Source organism: Leopardus geoffroyi, chromosome B2 (assembly GCF_018350155.1).
Source record: "Leopardus geoffroyi isolate Oge1 chromosome B2, O.geoffroyi_Oge1_pat1.0, whole genome shotgun sequence".
Taxonomy (NCBI): Eukaryota; Metazoa; Chordata; class Mammalia; order Carnivora; family Felidae; genus Leopardus; species Leopardus geoffroyi.
The window spans coordinates 40,297,693-40,313,406 of NC_059332.1; the positions used below are offsets into that span (position 1 = coordinate 40,297,693).

The following is a 15,714-nucleotide window of genomic DNA, read 5'->3' on the forward strand; positions in this document are numbered from 1 at the left end:
ATCATTCGGAAGTCCAGATCCAGGACCCGTGAGCTCTTTTAGGGGGTGTGGCGGCGCTGATGGCATCCTAGCCTCCGAACGCTAGGTGGCGCCGTGAACTCCGTGGGCGGTTGGGGGGGGGGCCTCTTGGGAGCTGGAAGTTCGTTGCGCAAGCGCACTTTAGGCTTTTTCCTCTGGCCCCACGTGTGAACCTTTCCGGCAAAGTTTTCCGGGAAAATGCCCAAATTCAAGGCGGCTCGCGGAGCCGCAGGTCGGGAAAAACATGCGCCCCTGGCTGAGCAGATCCTGGCTGGGGACGCGGTGCGAGCAGGGTCCCGGGAAAAGCGGCGGGGTCGCGGGACTGGAGAAGAGGAAGAGTACGTGGGGCCCAGGCTGACCCGACGGATTTTGCAACAAGCGCGGCAGCAGCAGGAGGAGCTGGAGGCCGAGCATGGGACTGGGGACAAGCCCGCAGCACCACGGGAGCGCACCACGCGGTTGGGTGAGTGGCAGGGGGTGTGTGCCAGGAATAGGGTGGTTGGTTGTGGGGAAGAGAGGTAGACGGCCGAAAGGTATCCGGCAGGGAGGAGTTTGGAATGAGAAAATAAAATAAATTAGGGGTCCGCATTACATCCTTGCAAAGGTAATGACTCTTGCAAAGGGTTTCCCCAGTCCTGGAGCAGATTTAGAGTAGTCAGAGCCCTCCACGCCCACTTGCAGTTTTTAAGTATTCGCTTCTGGGCATCCCCGAAGTTAGACCAACAGGAAGTAATTGCTCACGCCGCAAAGAACTCCTAACATTTATCTATTTGTTCTATAAATAGTTGTGGGATGTCTAGCCTGTGCTTTGCACTGCGCTAGGAGTTTACATGGTTTGGGTAAAGAGGAAAACAAGAAAGACATGTGTCTGACTTCAAGATCTTGCAGTCTAGCCCAACAGAGAGACAACTATTAGGATAATACATTTCACGACAACGAAAACATAGCTTTTCTTATAACAGTAGCATTACTTTTGATGGTCAGGCTTCCCAGACTGCATGACCTTCGTGCCTGAGACCTGAAAACCGAGTGGTGAGTGCTCTGAGCAGAAAGAACAATATCGTTTAGGAGCCAAAGAGGAAGAGAAACTAATTAGAAGATGGTCAGTATTTTTTATTAGGGTGGAAGTGTGGTCCTCCCAGTTGTTTAATCTGTTTCTCAGATCTCATCTTTCATCTGTCCTGAGAGCAGTGTTTGACACAGTTGAACACTGGTCTCCTGGCTTCAGCATCTTTACTTGGCTTCTAAGCCATCACATTCCTGTTGTACTACTTCCTCACCTCTCAGCATCTTTTGCTGGCTCCTCTTTTGTCCTCACCCTCTTATTGATGTGCCACAAGGTTCAGTTTTTGGACCTCTTCTCTTCACAGCACTTCTCTGTTGCTGTCGTCGGTTTCTCAGTTTAAGTATATTCTATTTGGTGACTGCTCCCAACTTTGTATTCTAGCCTTGATCTTTTCCGTGAAAATCGGATTCTCCTATTTCAACTGCCTATTTGGCATCTCCAATTTGAAGTCTAATAGACGTCTCAAATCAGTATGTCCAAAACAGAAATCCTGATCTTCTCTCCAAACCGGCTTCTCCCACTGTCCTCCTCGTCTCAGATAGTAGCATGATTTCCTTCCATTTGCTCGAGACAGAAACCTCGAACCCCTCTCTTTCCCCACATCCGATCTGTTAGGAAATCCTGTTGACTCTCCCTTCAAAATATATCCAGAGTTAGATCACTTCTCATCACCTCAGAACACAGTCCTATTTGAGCCACCGTAATCTCTCCCCTGGATCATTGTAGTAGCTTCCTCATTAGTCTCCCATACCCCCTCCAGTCTACTCCTAATTCAACAGCTAGAGGACTACAGAGACCTACATGATCTGCCCTTGTTGCCAGTCTGGCCTCTTCTACTTTCCCCTCGCCCTCTTCATCCATACAGGCTTTATTGTTCCTTAAACATAGTAAATTAGGGCTTTTGCCCTGGTTATTCCTTCTGTCTTCATAACCCTGTAGGCTAATTCCCCTGATTCTTCGCCTTCTCAGAGAGGCTGCCCTAGCCACTCCATTAAAAATGGAAACACACCCCTCTCCCCTGTTTCCACACTCCCAACTTCTCTGCCCTGCCCTATGTCTTTTTTCCGTAGCACTTGTCTTCTTTTGATATTTATTATCGTCTATCTCCCTGATTAAAACATAAGCCCCATAAGTTTCTCTTTTACACTGATTTTTTTCAACACTCAGAACAGTACCTCACATATAGTAGGCGCCCAGTGTTTGCTGAGTGAATGGGTTAATGATAGTAAGTTAGGTAGGAGCCAAATCTACAAAAGACTTGGAGGCTGTGTTCAGGATTTAAAGCTATCCTAAACACTGGGAGGCTATTGGAGAATATGGAGACCTGTTAGGGGACTGTTGAACTAACACGGGCAAGAAATGATGCTGATCTAGGCTTAGGCAAAGCTGTGAAGGATTTGAGAGATAGTGTGTGAAGTAGAATTAAATAGGACTTGGTAATTGTGTCTTGGGGGTGAAGGGAGGGGATGAGGCAGGCCTGCCAGGTTCTGGCTTAGCAATGGGTGGATGGTAGTGCTCTTTACTTAGACATGGAACACAGTGAGTAGTGTAGACCTATAGTGTAGACCTAGGAGGGAAGGAGTGAGTTCAGTTGATGACAGGTCAGATTTGAATTGCCTGTGGGTCATCCCCAAGCTGCCATACAGGAGGCAGCTGGAGTTAGTATCTGGGGTAAAGGGAAATCTACCTACAAGCCCAGATTTGAGATTTGTCAGCATGGGGAAACAAAACGTCTGGTGCACCCCCCCTTTCCCATTTGGCTTTTGTCACACGCTGCCTCTGTTCTTAAGGAGCTGGTCATGTGTAGCATTTTATTTTTCTGCGTGGACTATTACATCCCTTTCCAAATGGCCAGCCGGCTGGAGTCATCCAAGAATCAGTTATAAAAATGGGTTGTTTCACTGAAATCTGAACTCCATTGCCTGGCCTCAAGGCCCTCCACAGTCCGGCTTTACTTTACCCATCTAATCTTATTTCTTGCTACTGCCTATCAGATACTCTTGTAACCAAGCCTTCCTGCCAGTGTTGTTACCCAGGTCTGGACCACACTCTTCCATCTCCCTTACTGCCTATCCAGAGCCTAACCATCCTCCGCTCTCACCCCCTTCTGTGTGCCTGTGGTATATTTTGTCTCTACCACTCATTTTGGCCTGTCACGAAGCCCTACAATGTGTGTAGAACAGGGGTGAAGAATGCATAATCTAAACCCGGACTACCTGCCTTAGGCAAGTTACTTAACTTTCCTTTTCCTGTACTTCCAAGTCCCCATCTGAAACTGGGTAGAACGAGGGTACCTCCCTTGGTGTTAGGAAAGTTATGTACAGTCTTTAGAATAGTTCCTGCTATATGACTGACTGTGTAGCGTGTCAGCAGTTACTCGTTGGCATCGCTATCTCCTTGGTTCACGTTTGTACATTTTGTTCCTCAAGACTGTGAGCCCTTGGGGGCACCTGGGTGGCTCAGTCGGTTAAGCATCAGCCTTCAGCTCGGTCATGATCTCACAGTCCGTGAGTTCAAGCCCCGCGTCAGGCTCTATGCTGACAGCTCAGAGCCTGGAGCCTGCTTTGGATTCTGTGTCTCCCTCTCTCTCTGCCCCTCCCCTGCTCATGCTCTGTCTCTCTGTCTCAAACATAAATAAAAACATTTTTTAAAAAAATTAAAAAAAAGAAAAGACTGTAAGCCCTTGGGAACAGGAAGCTAGCGGGCGCTTCATCACTTCCACTGCACCCATCTGTATCTGCTGCAAGCACATGTGAGGCCTGCATGCACATCATGGGTAAAGTTGAATTGACCTCTACATCCCTCAGCCGCTGCTTGCCTTGCTTATCCATTTCATCTCCTCTTCTAGGTCCAGGGGTCCCGCGGGATGGATCAGATGACGAGGACGAGGAGTGGCCCACCCTGGAGAAGGCTGCCACAATGACAGGGGCAGGCCATCATGCAGAAGTGGTTGTGGACCCTGAGGATGAGCGTGCCATTGAGATGTTCATGAACAAGAACCCTCCTGCCAGGTAGAGCTGGCGTGGCCTGGGATTAGGGGTGTCGGGTCCTGGTGGCAGCTTTCCACAGGGAAGCACATGTCCTGGCAGTTTTGATTCCCTACATTTGGGAAGGGTCCGAGCATAGCTAGTTGTGGGGAACCAACTTGGCAATATTGGCCCATCTTCAAAGGACCTATCTGAGTGAGAATGAACTAGACCTCCTGCCCATCTGTCTGTCTGCCTGGGGAAACAGCTGCAGGGCCTTTTTTCAGGCCTGTGGGGCAACCCATCTCTTTGCCTTTGGTCTTGGCATGCTCAGTTGTCTTACTGCTATGTTCAGTTTCCTTGGCCAGATCTCTTTCGTGCTCTCAGCTTCATTTCATCCAGGGTTTCTCAGCCTCCTCACTATTGGCATTTGGAGCTGGATAATTCTTTTTTTGTGGAGGCCATCCTGTGCAATGTAGAATGTTTAGCAGCATGCCTGACTTCCACTCACTGGATACCATTGGTGACCTTTCCCCCATCACGACAACCAAAAAATGTCTCCAGACATTGCCACATGTTCCCTGATGGGCACAATCACCTCCTGTTAGAAGCACAATTTGTTGTCGTGTATACTAAATGGTGGCTCCACAACATGCAGGCATTTAAGCTCCTGTGATCAAACTCTTACGCCCCTCAATTTTGATCCAGGGGAGGGGAGTCTAAAGGATAAAGGCCGTCAACTAGTTCATTCCAACCCTGTGACACTTAACATGACACTGTTCTTGGTTCTTGGGCTTTTTCGGGGCTGATGTATCTCTCATTGCTGGTAATACCGAGGAAAGACGGGGAAGCTGAATGATTAAGTTCCGTGGTCGCTTATTTGAGAATCCAGAGTCGGAAGCTTAACTGACAGTCCCTGAGGCGCGCCCGTAACACATCACTCTGACATGATGGGTAGGATGATTTCATAGCTTGCAGTAAATAAAAGAGTAATGCTACCAGAAACAGGGGCTCCTGACAGTCTTGAGAATTGATGGTTGTCACCTTCCGAAAGCAGATCCAGAGCCACGTGAACTCAGCAGAGGCCCATTTAGTTTGGGGCTCAGTATTGTATAAAAGTACCTGAACTTTAGAACCTGAAAGACCAGGGTTTGACTCTCCCCACTTGAGAGCTCTGAGAGCTTGTTTGAGTTATTGGCCTGTCTGGGTATCAGTTCCTGTGTCTGAATAATGACGGTAATGACACTTCTATCAGATGTTGCACTGACTACATGGAATAACATCTGGAAAGTCCCGCTTCAGCGCCTGGTGTTGAAAAAACAGGAGCCATTTTAAAAATACCTTAGCATTATTTTACCAAAGCAGGGGCGCCTGGGTGGCGCAGTCGGTTAAGCGTCCAACTTCAGCCAGGTCACGATCTCGCGGTCCGGGAGTTCGAGCCCCGCGTCAGGCTCTGGGCTGATGGCTCAGAGCCTGGAGCCTGTTTCTGATTCTATGTCTCCCTCTCTCTCTGCCCCTCCCCCGTTCATGCTCTGTCTCTCTCTGTCCCAAAAATAAATAAACGTTGAAAAAAAAAAAATTTTTTTTTTTAAATTAAAAATATTTTACCAAAGCACACTGTGACAGTAATTGTGAATTCTCGTGATAGAGTTATGTTTGATGCGCTGTGTGGAAGGAACCTGAGAGAAACATCATACTCTTAGAAATATCTCCATAAATTTTAGTAAATTAAATTGAGGGGATGTTTGTGTCACAGCCACCCCCTTAATGGCTCCAGCTACTTGAAATCTTGGTAAAAAACTGATATGTGTCTCTAGAGAGGTCAGACTAGAATTTTGTAATTGGAGAGTCCTCAACATATTATCGGCGAGTGGTGAATGTGTTTGAAACAGGCAACGCTTACTACATACTTGCTGTGTGCCAACAGTTCCAAGTACTGGACACACGTTAACTCACGTAATCCTTATGGTAACTTTATGAGGAGGTACTGTTATTATCCCTGGTTCGCAGACGAGGAAACTGAGGCATAGAGAGACCAAGGAGCATGCCCAGGGTCATGTAGGGAGAGGAAGAGCCAGAATTTGAACCCAGGCAGACTGATTACAGAGTCCTGGTTCTTCACCTCCACACAACCGTCAGCTTTGTCCCAGGTCAAATGACCTTTGGGTCCTCTGCACCCTGCAGGGATTCTGTGGTGGGCAGTAAGACCCAGGGAGACTGGGGCCGCACATCCCAGCGGGATCACAGATGTACTGGAGCTCACAAGGGACTGTGGGGGGAGTGTAGAGCTTCCTGGACTGGCCACAGCCCTCCCTGCTTCCCTCCCGCATCTTCCTTACTCCTAGGCGCACCCTGGCTGACATCATCATGGAGAAGCTGACCGAGAAGCAGACGGAAGTTGAGACGGTCATGTCAGAGGTGTCAGGCTTTCCTATGCCGCAGTTGGACCCCCGGGTTCTGGAGGTCTACAGAGGGGTCCGGGAGGTAAGAGCCGAGTGGAGAGCCACGATGAAATACCCTCCCAGGGGCCGTGGGCTCGCACTAAGGGTTTGGGTGCCCACGTCTTGTACAAATGAGGCATGGTGGCCAAGAGCAGGTTAAGAGCCCTAGTGCGTGGGTTCAGATTTCTGTTCTGCCACTCAGGGACTTGGTGGCCTTGGGGAAGATTACTTAACTGTGGTCTTGGTTTCCCCATCTGGAAAATGAGGGTGCTGATGACATACCCTTCAGAATTGTTGTGAGGATTGAGCTAATCTGTGAAAAGCACCCAGACGGGGACCTGGCACACGGCGCACGTGTCATTGACGGTGATGATTTGCGCTCGCCTCCGCAGGTGTTATCTAAGTACCGCAGTGGGAAGCTGCCCAAGGCCTTCAAGATCATCCCCGCACTCTCCAACTGGGAGCAGATCCTCTACGTTACAGAGCCCGAGGCCTGGACAGCAGCCGCCATGTACCAAGCCACGAGGTGGAGTAGATGGGGGTTCGGGTGGCCTGGGGTCTGTAGGTAAATGCTGGTTGTGGGGAGACAGGCTTTCTCTGCCTTGGCCATTACATTTGAGCTTTGCCCCAGAGCTCTGTCTTGTGCTTCTGTAGGTCACTGTTTTCCCAGCTTTTCCCGTTTCCATGTTTTGGGGCCGGGACCCTGTTGAGACTCTCCTGTGATGAGTTTCCAGGAGAAAGGCTTATAACTACTGGAGCACAGCCCCTGGGGTGTCAGAGTGGCCTCCAAAGCCTGTGGCTCCCTGGGCATGCTCGGGTCCCCTGCGACACCAGGGTGGAGAGAACGAACCCATGTCGGGGAGGGAAGGTGAACAGAGGAGAGCTGTGGCTCCCCCAGGACAGAGCGTTGACTCCGTTTAGGTACCCCTCGTAGCCCCTCCCGTTCCCTTCCTAACGTGGTGGGTGTAGCAGGCGCACACGGGTCACTGCTGCACACCCCTCGAATCTCCAGTGTTCACCGTCCACAGTGTATTTAAAATGCCAGCTCTGGGCTATCATGTGAGCTGGAGTCTCCCCCATATCTTCCCCAAAATAGGATTTTTGCCTCTAACCTCAAGGAACGCATGGCCCAGCGCTTCTACAATCTTGTCCTGCTCCCCCGGGTACGAGATGACATCGCTGAATACAAACGACTCAACTTCCATCTCTACATGGCACTCAAGAAGGCCCTGTTCAAGCCCGGAGCCTGGTTTAAAGGTGGGAACCCGGGAGGCCACTAAGAGAGGGAGGGGCTAGAGCGCCTGCAGGTGAAAGCAACAAGCCTGACAGGAGATGACTGTCTCGGGTGGGTGGGGGGTGCTTCCCGCTGTGGCTCTCTCCTCTCACCCTGGGCTCAAAGTGCCTTCCCCTCTGACCCTCCCCAGGGATCCTGATCCCACTGTGTGAGTCTGGCACCTGTACCCTCCGGGAAGCCATCATCGTGGGTAGCATCATCACCAAATGCTCCATCCCTGTGTTGCACTCCAGGTAGTGTTGGGGGGAGGGGGGAAGAGGACTATGAGTCAGGAGGCATCCAGATAGGAGAATCCCAGGACTGGGGCTGGAGGGGATGGACAGAGTGAGGAAGGAGCTAGGAGCAGCCCTGGATCTGTGGGTTGTTTAAGCTGTTGGGTGCATTACTACACCAACAGAATGTAAGTTCCCCCGAAACAGGATCCCCACAGTAAATAGTTGAACGAACGAATAGGAAACATGAGAAGAAAGGATGTTAGGGGTGGAGATCTTCAGGTGCTTGAATGTATTCTAGCCAGGTACTGAGACGAGCAGGCTGAACCAGAGGTAGGGATTTGGGGTGAATGTGTATACAGCTGGTGACTGAGGCCGAGGAGTAGAAGCTGGGGTAGGTGAGAAGGAGGCCTGAGATGGCCCCCTTAGGAATAGGCACGGCGCAGGGGCCAGCAGAGGAGGGGAGGGGAAGAGGCAGGGGAGAGGGCGGATCTTGCCTCCAGCATCTCCCCCACCACTGACCCTTCCTCACCAGTGCAGCCATGCTGAAAATTGCCGAGATGGAATACAGCGGTGCCAACAGCATCTTCCTTCGGCTGCTGCTGGATAAGAAGTACGCACTGCCCTACCGGGTGCTGGACGCCCTGGTCTTCCACTTCCTGGGCTTCCGGACAGAGAGGCGCGAACTGCCCGTGCTCTGGCACCAGTGCCTCCTGACTTTGGTCCAGCGCTACAAGGCAGACCTGGCCACAGATCAGAAGGAGGCCCTCTTGGAACTGCTCCGGCTGCAGCCCCATCCACAGCTGTCCCCTGAGATCAGGCGTGAACTTCAGAGTGCAGTGCCCCGAGACGTGGAAGACGTTCCTGTCACCATGGAGTGAGGAAAGTTACTCGCCCTGGTCTGAGGGGCGGGGGGGGGGGGGGGGGGGGGACACCAGGATCCCTGTTGGGGACACTGAGATTTTACAGCTGAAGTCCCAGATCAGGGCAGGGAGAGAGGTCCCAGGCATCTGTGGCTCCCTGTACCTGACAGGGAGGATTAAGGGTCTGGCTGGGCCCTTCTTCCATCCTAGGCCTTCATCCCTGTTCGGTTGTGAGACGTGACTTGAGATGCCACATGCCAGCATCCCCACTCCCTGACTGGGGCTTGGAATAGGTTCTTTTTCTCAGGCTCTTGTGTCAAGTCACTGGGATGGGGATAAAAACCAAAGGCAGGTATTTATTGAACTTTTGTGTTTTGATGTGATCGATGGAGATCTTTGTGCTTTCCCTCTTTAGCTGGAGGGAAGCTCTTCTGTTCCTGTCGAGGAATGGATTCTTGCCAGTTTACAGAGGATACCCCCATCTCCTTATTCTACAAGTTTGTGTCTCCACGCCCTACCCACCGTATTAGCTCCTTGAGGCATCCTCTGCCTTCAACTTGAGGCAGAGGCTACTTTGGAGGTTGTTCAAAAGATGGTCCTGTCTCTTCTGTGGGTGGATTGCTGCAGGAGAAAGTCCCTAGAGGAAACTGAGGCTACAGAGAGAAGAAAATCAGGCCCCGGAAGGAGTAGATCCAGAGTCCCCACCAGACAGTTTTTCTAAATTTCTTGGCTAATTTAAAGTTTTAGACCAGGGATTGGCAGACTAGAGTCATATGCCCATTTTCTTATTGCCCATGAGGTAAGAATGATTTTTACATTTTTTAAATGGTTAGGAAAAAATTAATATTTTGTGAGAGATGAAAATTCTATGAAATTCACATTTCAGTGTCCATAAGTAAAGTTGTGTTGGGACGCCGCCGTGCCTAGCCACTTGATTTTTACGGTTGCTTTCATGCTCCAGCAGCAGAACTGAGCACAGTTGACCCTTGAACAGTGCAGGGCTTACAGGCACCAACCCCCCACATAGCCAAAAATCTGCGTGTAATTTTTGACTCCCCAAACTTAACTACCAGTAGCCTACTGTTGACTGGAAGCCTTACTGGTAACATCAACAGTGGATTAACATGTTTTGTAGGTTATGTCACATATATAGTATTCTATCAAGTACACCTGAGAAAAGAAAATGTGGAGAAAATCACAAAATACGTTTAGAGCACAATTCACACTGTATGAATACCATACGTTTGTATGTCTCCTGGAAAAAAGTCTGTGCAGAAGAGGACCTGCAGGGTTCAAGCCCACATTACCGAAGAGTCAGCCATATGGTCCTGCTAGAACGCTTACTTGCTTTTGAAAACGTGAATTCGCTCCAACCCAGTTAATCCATTTGGGAAGAAGTTGATCACAAGTTTCCCGTTTATATGCAGTTTTCTCTAAGAAACACTAGGTGGGAACTGCCCAGCAGAGGCCTGCCAGGCGACACCACCTGCACGTGCCTCCGACAAGTACCCAGAGCAGCCTCTGCTCACCTTGCATGGAGAGCCACACCCACACCTGGTGGCTTCGCTCCCCTTCCACAGCCTTCTGACCTCTGCTTCCACATACTTCAGGTCTTTTCCAAGATAAAAGGGCTGTGTCCTAGTACAGGTTTCTTAACCTTTCAAACTGAAAACTGGGTTATCCACTTTATTTCCTTTAAGAAATGTGTCACTCATTACGTGTTTTTGAGTATTGTGCCTCAAGCCCGGTTTCCCATGAGCCCTGTGGTTTTTATTGTGCAATTTTGCATGGTGCAGTGAATTTTAGGAATGCGTACATCCCATTGTAAAGCAGAGCTGACTATATCTGGGGCAGAAACCAAATGACCCACAAAGGCTGAAATATTTACTTCCTGGCCCCTTACAGAAATGGCTTGTGGTGATCTCTGCATGATGACCCTTGACTTCTGCCCTGCTTCCCTCATGCAGCCCAGAAACGGCTTTTCCCCATAGCACCATCCAATCCAAGAAGCCAAAGCCAGGCTTATTCCAGAGTTTTTATTAAGGTAACATGATGGTCCTGGGCCACCAGCCTGGACCTTGTGGCCGTAGGAAAGACCTGTGTCAACAGGGCTCGCCTCCCTCTCCAGACAGGGGCTCAGTCACCTCCAGTTTATCCCTACTCCATCCCCCACCCCCAGAGAATATGGGGCAGAGGGCCAGAGGGAGAGGAGGGCATGGCCCTACCCCAGGCTGTAGCAGCTCCTTGGCCACAAAGATCCTCCAGCCAGTAGCAGAGGGGAGGGATGCAGCAACCACCAGGGTTACCACCGCATGTGGGGTCGATGGGCCCCACCACACCCTCTTTCAGTTGTCCTCAAAGCAATTAATAAATTAAAACAACTTCTTCCTTCAGCACTAACCCCCCTCAATCACACAGGAGAAGCTGAGCGGAAAGCAAAGCAAGGAGGGATTGGTTGGTTCTTGCCCGCCCCTCGGACAGAGAGGCCTGGTCCCTCCCTCTAGGAGCAGCTGCGCGCACGGATTATATTGGGGCCTCCAAAGCGTGTCAGGAGGAGCTGTCCAGACGGTTTCCCCTCACACATGTCTATCAGCATCTCTGAAATCTCTTCAGAAAGACCCCAATCCAAATACATGAACTCTGGAAGGTGCAACACCTTTACAAGGCACTGGGGGCATTTTGGCATTTGAGAACACGAGCCCCAGAAATAAGGGGGCCTCAAAAAGGAACGCTGGTGCATGTATTTTACCTACTTCAATTTCATTTCCGACCAGCCTGGCCCACTGCCAGCTAGGATCAGGGAAAGAGCGGAGCCGGTCAGATGCAGGGAAAAGGAGGAGCCTGGCGGGCCACCCAAACACGGCTGGCCAGGCCCCTTAGTGCACACTGCAGGGATAGGTAGGGCCTGCCCCCTTCATCTTGGCGAGGGGCGAACAGGAGGGGGCCCCCCCAGGCTTCCGATGTGGCATGGCGTGGCGTGGCATGGCGTGGTTCGTTCCTGCAGGGAGGGGGGGTGGCGGTGGTCCCCTCCTCTGCTGCCAGTGGCCACTGGAGGGGGCCTCTCCGGGGCTACAGGTGAATGGCTGTGACATCTGTGGGAGTGCTGGTCTGGCTGGGCCCCTGGCTACTGGAGCCCCTGGGGGCTTTGGGCGCCGGGCTGGGCGAGGTCTGGGCAGCTTCTCTGAGGCTCTCCCTGAGCGCAGCTTCAATCTGCTCCTGACAGGCCCGCAGGCAGTCCTGCAAACACGGGGGAACAGCAAAGAGTGACTGCTGGGTGGAGGGCAGAAGGTCCCCTTTGGAATGAAGGGTCTGCTTCCCACCCCCACAGCATCTGGCAGCAGATGCGGGTGAGGGACACCTTCCAGCACACAGGGAAGTTGGGAGGTTAGGCCACAACCCAGCCCCAGGAATCAGCCTTCAGTTCTAAGAAACTGGCAAGAGGATGTGGCAAGGGAGTGTGAGAGCAGCCCAATAATCTGACAGCAGCTCCCCCACCCCCACTCTTGCACATCATTTGGCAGGAAAAGGGCACCCAGGAACAGTGCCCTTCAACCCACCCAAGCCACCTGCTCTTCTCCAGACCAAGACAGAAGGCCACAGAAGCCCCAGGGGTGGGGCACCAGAAACCAGGAGTGGAGACCAGGCTAGGGATGCATTCCTCCCTCTGCTGGAGGCTCAGGGAATAGCACTGCTTGAGGAAGTGCTGACCCGCCACAGCCGGCGCCCCTGCACTCACCACCTCTGTGCCTGTGATCCCTGCCAGCAGCTCCGTGAGCTCGTCCCCAGTCGTGGAGCACGCACCCAGGCCTTGCACTGCAGCCCCAATGCTGCCCGTGGCGATCATGGACGGTGGGTACATGGCAAAGGTGTAATCTTGGAAAGGAAGAGGGAACCATGAGGCAAAGGCTTAAAAGATCACGGCCAGCACGGACTTCCTATTGCTCCAAAAATGCCAGGCAGCGAGAATAGAGCTGAAGGCATACCAGAAACCCCAGCAGTGAGTACTAGAAGAGCAACGAGGGAGAAAGGCAGGAAGGGGCCTCTCCTAGAGAGGACCAGGGTGAACAGGAAACTTGGACAAGTGTGTCTGCTCCAAGGTGGTCGGTGAGTGTGCCAGGGACCAGAGAGTGAAGGAGTCTCTCCCTGGTGTGGAAACAAAACCAGGGTCAAGAGACCTTGGTTGTGCTCCCAACTTAATGACTGTGAGACCCTGAGCAAGTCACTTCTCTAAGCCACTTACAGACTTGGTGGTCTCTCAAATCCCATACAGCTCTGCAGCGCCTGGGTGGCTCAGTTGGTTAAGTGTCCAACTTCAGCTCAGGTCACAATCTCTTGGTTCATGAGTTCGAGCCCCGTGTGACAGCTCAGAGCCTGGAGCCTGCTTCAGATTCTGTCTCCCCTCTCTGCCCCTCCCCCACTCACACTGTGTCTCTCTCAAAAATAAACACTAAAAAGAAAAAAAAAAATCCCATACAGCTCTGATCATGTTCTGCTGCCTCTTCTGAGCCTCCAGAAGAGAGATAATATTAACAAATTTTGAGAGGAGTATGAAGCAGAATCCAGTTACCTCCCACCCTTCCAAGTATTTGTATTTCCCTCACCTGGCAAAAGTGTATATAGGGCTCTTACCTGTAGCACAAAGGGCCAAAAAGGTCTGGGCATGTTTTTTGACCAAGGCCTGCCGGTCACGGGGCAGAGAGAGCCGGTGCAGAATGAGGGCCAGGAAATCATGGGCAATCACAGCAGCTAGGTCCCACTTGAGCTTCCCCAGGACCAGCACCTCCCAGTCCTGGTGTTTGGGAAAGAGGGTGGAGTCAGTGGCTGAAGAAGGGAAGGGTAGGGAGTAAAGCAGAAATGTCACAGGGAAGGAAGCCCATCAAACTTGAAGGCGAGGGCCCCTGCTTCTGGGTTTAAGGACCGGCGTTGTGGAGTAGGGAGTCCAGGGCGCGGAAGAATTGGGGGCACTTGCCTTGAGCATCTACTGCTCATTTACAAGGTGCCAGAACTACGTGTTTGATATGAACTGTCTCTTTCAATCCTGTTTGGTTCTCTTTCGGGGGCCAATAAGCCAGGCCTTCTGACTTCGTGCAGGGCTCGGAGTACTTCTCCGGCCAAGGTTGAACGAAAAGACTGCAGCGGCAGGCATCACAACCTTGAGCCTCCTCTGGGGTGAAGCAGAAAGGCTCTCCGTAATCCCAAGGATTTGTGAAAGGGGAGATCACCACTAGCCTCTCCAGTCCTGCATCCCAGCCAAGTCCGCACCTCTTGAAGACACCCAAATGAGCATGAGGCCGCGCCTCCTGTGACACACCCACTGAACCAACCCTGAGGTTCCTCAAAGGAGAGGTTGCCCAACTTAAGCCACATCCCACAGTGTTGGTGGGACACTGGGGGTGAGTCCTGAGACACAGCACCCCACGCCACCTGGAACCACAGTGGCTAGTGTCACTGAAATCTCAGGAAGCGAAGCAGAGGCCCAGCCAGGCAGGACGGATCCAGGCGATCCTTGAGGGACCAAATAGCATCTCCACCTGCCCACAGCTACATACCACTGCTATGTCCTGGGGGAGGCTGGGCGCCCCACCCAATCCACTCATCTGAGGTTCCTAGTCCTGGCCCCATTTCTAAGTTGCACACATGAGGATTTCTTCACGGTTTTATCACAGGAAGGAACTCTCGGGTTTGGCCCCTTACTAAGGCAGAAATGGCAACCCCACCCAACCTCTTCCAGGCCGTCAGTCACAGCTGTCCCTCTCCCGGCCCCCACCTAGGTGTCATCCTCCTAAATCAGCCCCAAGCCTCTCACAGGGCCCTACAGAAAAGGGCCTGGCCCAGAGCCAAAAGAAGTTGGGCCGAGAAGCCAGCATTCTACTCATGCTTGCCCCAGTTCTCTAGCTCCTAACCCAGAAGTGACCAGAAAGCACCTACCCTCCAAGGAAAGATCTGGAAGGTGACTTGCAATGGGGGTCTCCCTGTGGGGAGGCATGGGAGGAGGGGGTCTCATGTGAGGGAAGGCAGCCACCCTACCCTGTATCTGGGCAACTCCTGAGAATCTCAGCCCTCGCCTGGTGGGGAACACACCCCTGGGAGCGACTAGTGGTGGCGGCTGGCAGCTCCTATCACATCTGTAGGCTTTAAGGCCACCTGGGCTAGCCTGGAGACCCAGACCCAGACCCTCCTCAGCCGCTTCAGTGCAGTGCTGAGGCAGGACGTGGACCTTTCCTTCCTTCTCTGGGCCTCGACCCCCTCTGCTGCAACAAGGGTTTGGACTGACTGGAGTTCTGTGCAGTCCCTTCCAACTCTGTCCTTGAAGAAGACATCTGCACACTCCACCCCCGGCTCAGGCACAGGGAAAAGATGAAGAGTCCTTGTGGCCTGTTCTGAGAGACTACCCTCACACAAAGGCACACACACCATGCCAGTCTTTTCACAAAAAGGAAGTACCCTTCTACCTTCCAGCCCAAACCCCTCCAGAAACATCTTGCTCGCTGGCCCTGGAAACCAGCTCCACCTTCAGACTTGCCAAAAACTACCAGATTCATCACAAAGAGCCGTGGGGCCTCCCGGATTCCCAACTCTGGCCTCCTACTCCCATCTCTGAGAGCTACTTGGCAGGAAGAGGAATCCTGTTCCTCGACAAGCAGCAGTCGGGGGCCCCAGTACCCTGGCTTCCCGGCCAGCCAATCACAGCCGCCTGCATACTGCCCTCCTCCCCGGGAGATGGGGCCCAGAGACTCCTCTCAGGGTCAGAAGAAGACTTGGCCGCCGCAGAGCAAGGTGGAGGAAGGTGCCAGCTCACCCATCCTCTCCCCCAGGCCCCCCAGGAGATGATCCGCCTGCCCTGAATAACCTCT

The 15,714-nt window shown here is 52.1% G+C and overlaps 2 protein-coding genes across 6 annotated transcripts in view; one reads left to right on the forward strand and one right to left on the reverse strand.

The window, feature by feature from the left end:
• Positions 1 to 115: 115 nt before the first annotated feature.
• On the forward strand, positions 116 to 9,775 carry BYSL (bystin like). The gene is made up of 7 exons (XM_045498183.1): positions 116 to 481; positions 3,933 to 4,095; positions 6,396 to 6,534; positions 6,884 to 7,017; positions 7,588 to 7,748; positions 7,916 to 8,018; positions 8,533 to 9,775. The coding sequence occupies exons 1-7, from the start codon at positions 217 to 219 to the stop codon at positions 8,876 to 8,878; spliced, it is 1,311 nt and encodes a 436-aa protein (XP_045354139.1). The 5' UTR covers positions 116 to 216; the 3' UTR covers positions 8,879 to 9,775.
• Positions 9,776 to 10,886: 1,111 nt separating this feature from the next.
• CCND3 (cyclin D3) overlaps positions 10,887 to 15,714 on the reverse strand; it is a 98,460-nt gene continuing 93,632 nt past the window's right edge. For all 5 annotated transcript variants that reach the window (XM_045498196.1, XM_045498197.1, XM_045498199.1 and 2 more), the window contains 3 exons: positions 13,490 to 13,649; positions 12,597 to 12,733; positions 10,887 to 12,097 (listed from right to left, as the gene is read on the reverse strand). In XM_045498196.1, the coding sequence (XP_045354152.1) occupies positions 11,930 to 12,097; positions 12,597 to 12,733; positions 13,490 to 13,649 (465 nt within the window). In that variant the 3' untranslated portion in view covers positions 10,887 to 11,929. The remainder of the gene's footprint in view (positions 12,098 to 12,596; positions 12,734 to 13,489; positions 13,650 to 15,714) is intronic.

Coding starts and splice junctions, on each gene's coding strand:
- BYSL (XM_045498183.1), top strand. CDS start 217: ATGCCCAAATTCAAGGCGGCTCGCGGAGCCGCAGGTCGGGAAAAACAT. Junction 4,096..6,395: donor AACAAGAACCCTCCTGCCAG/GTAGAGCTGGCG, acceptor CCTTACTCCTAG/GCGCACCCTGGCTGACATCA. Junction 7,749..7,915: donor GCCCGGAGCCTGGTTTAAAG/GTGGGAACCCGG, acceptor GACCCTCCCCAG/GGATCCTGATCCCACTGTGT.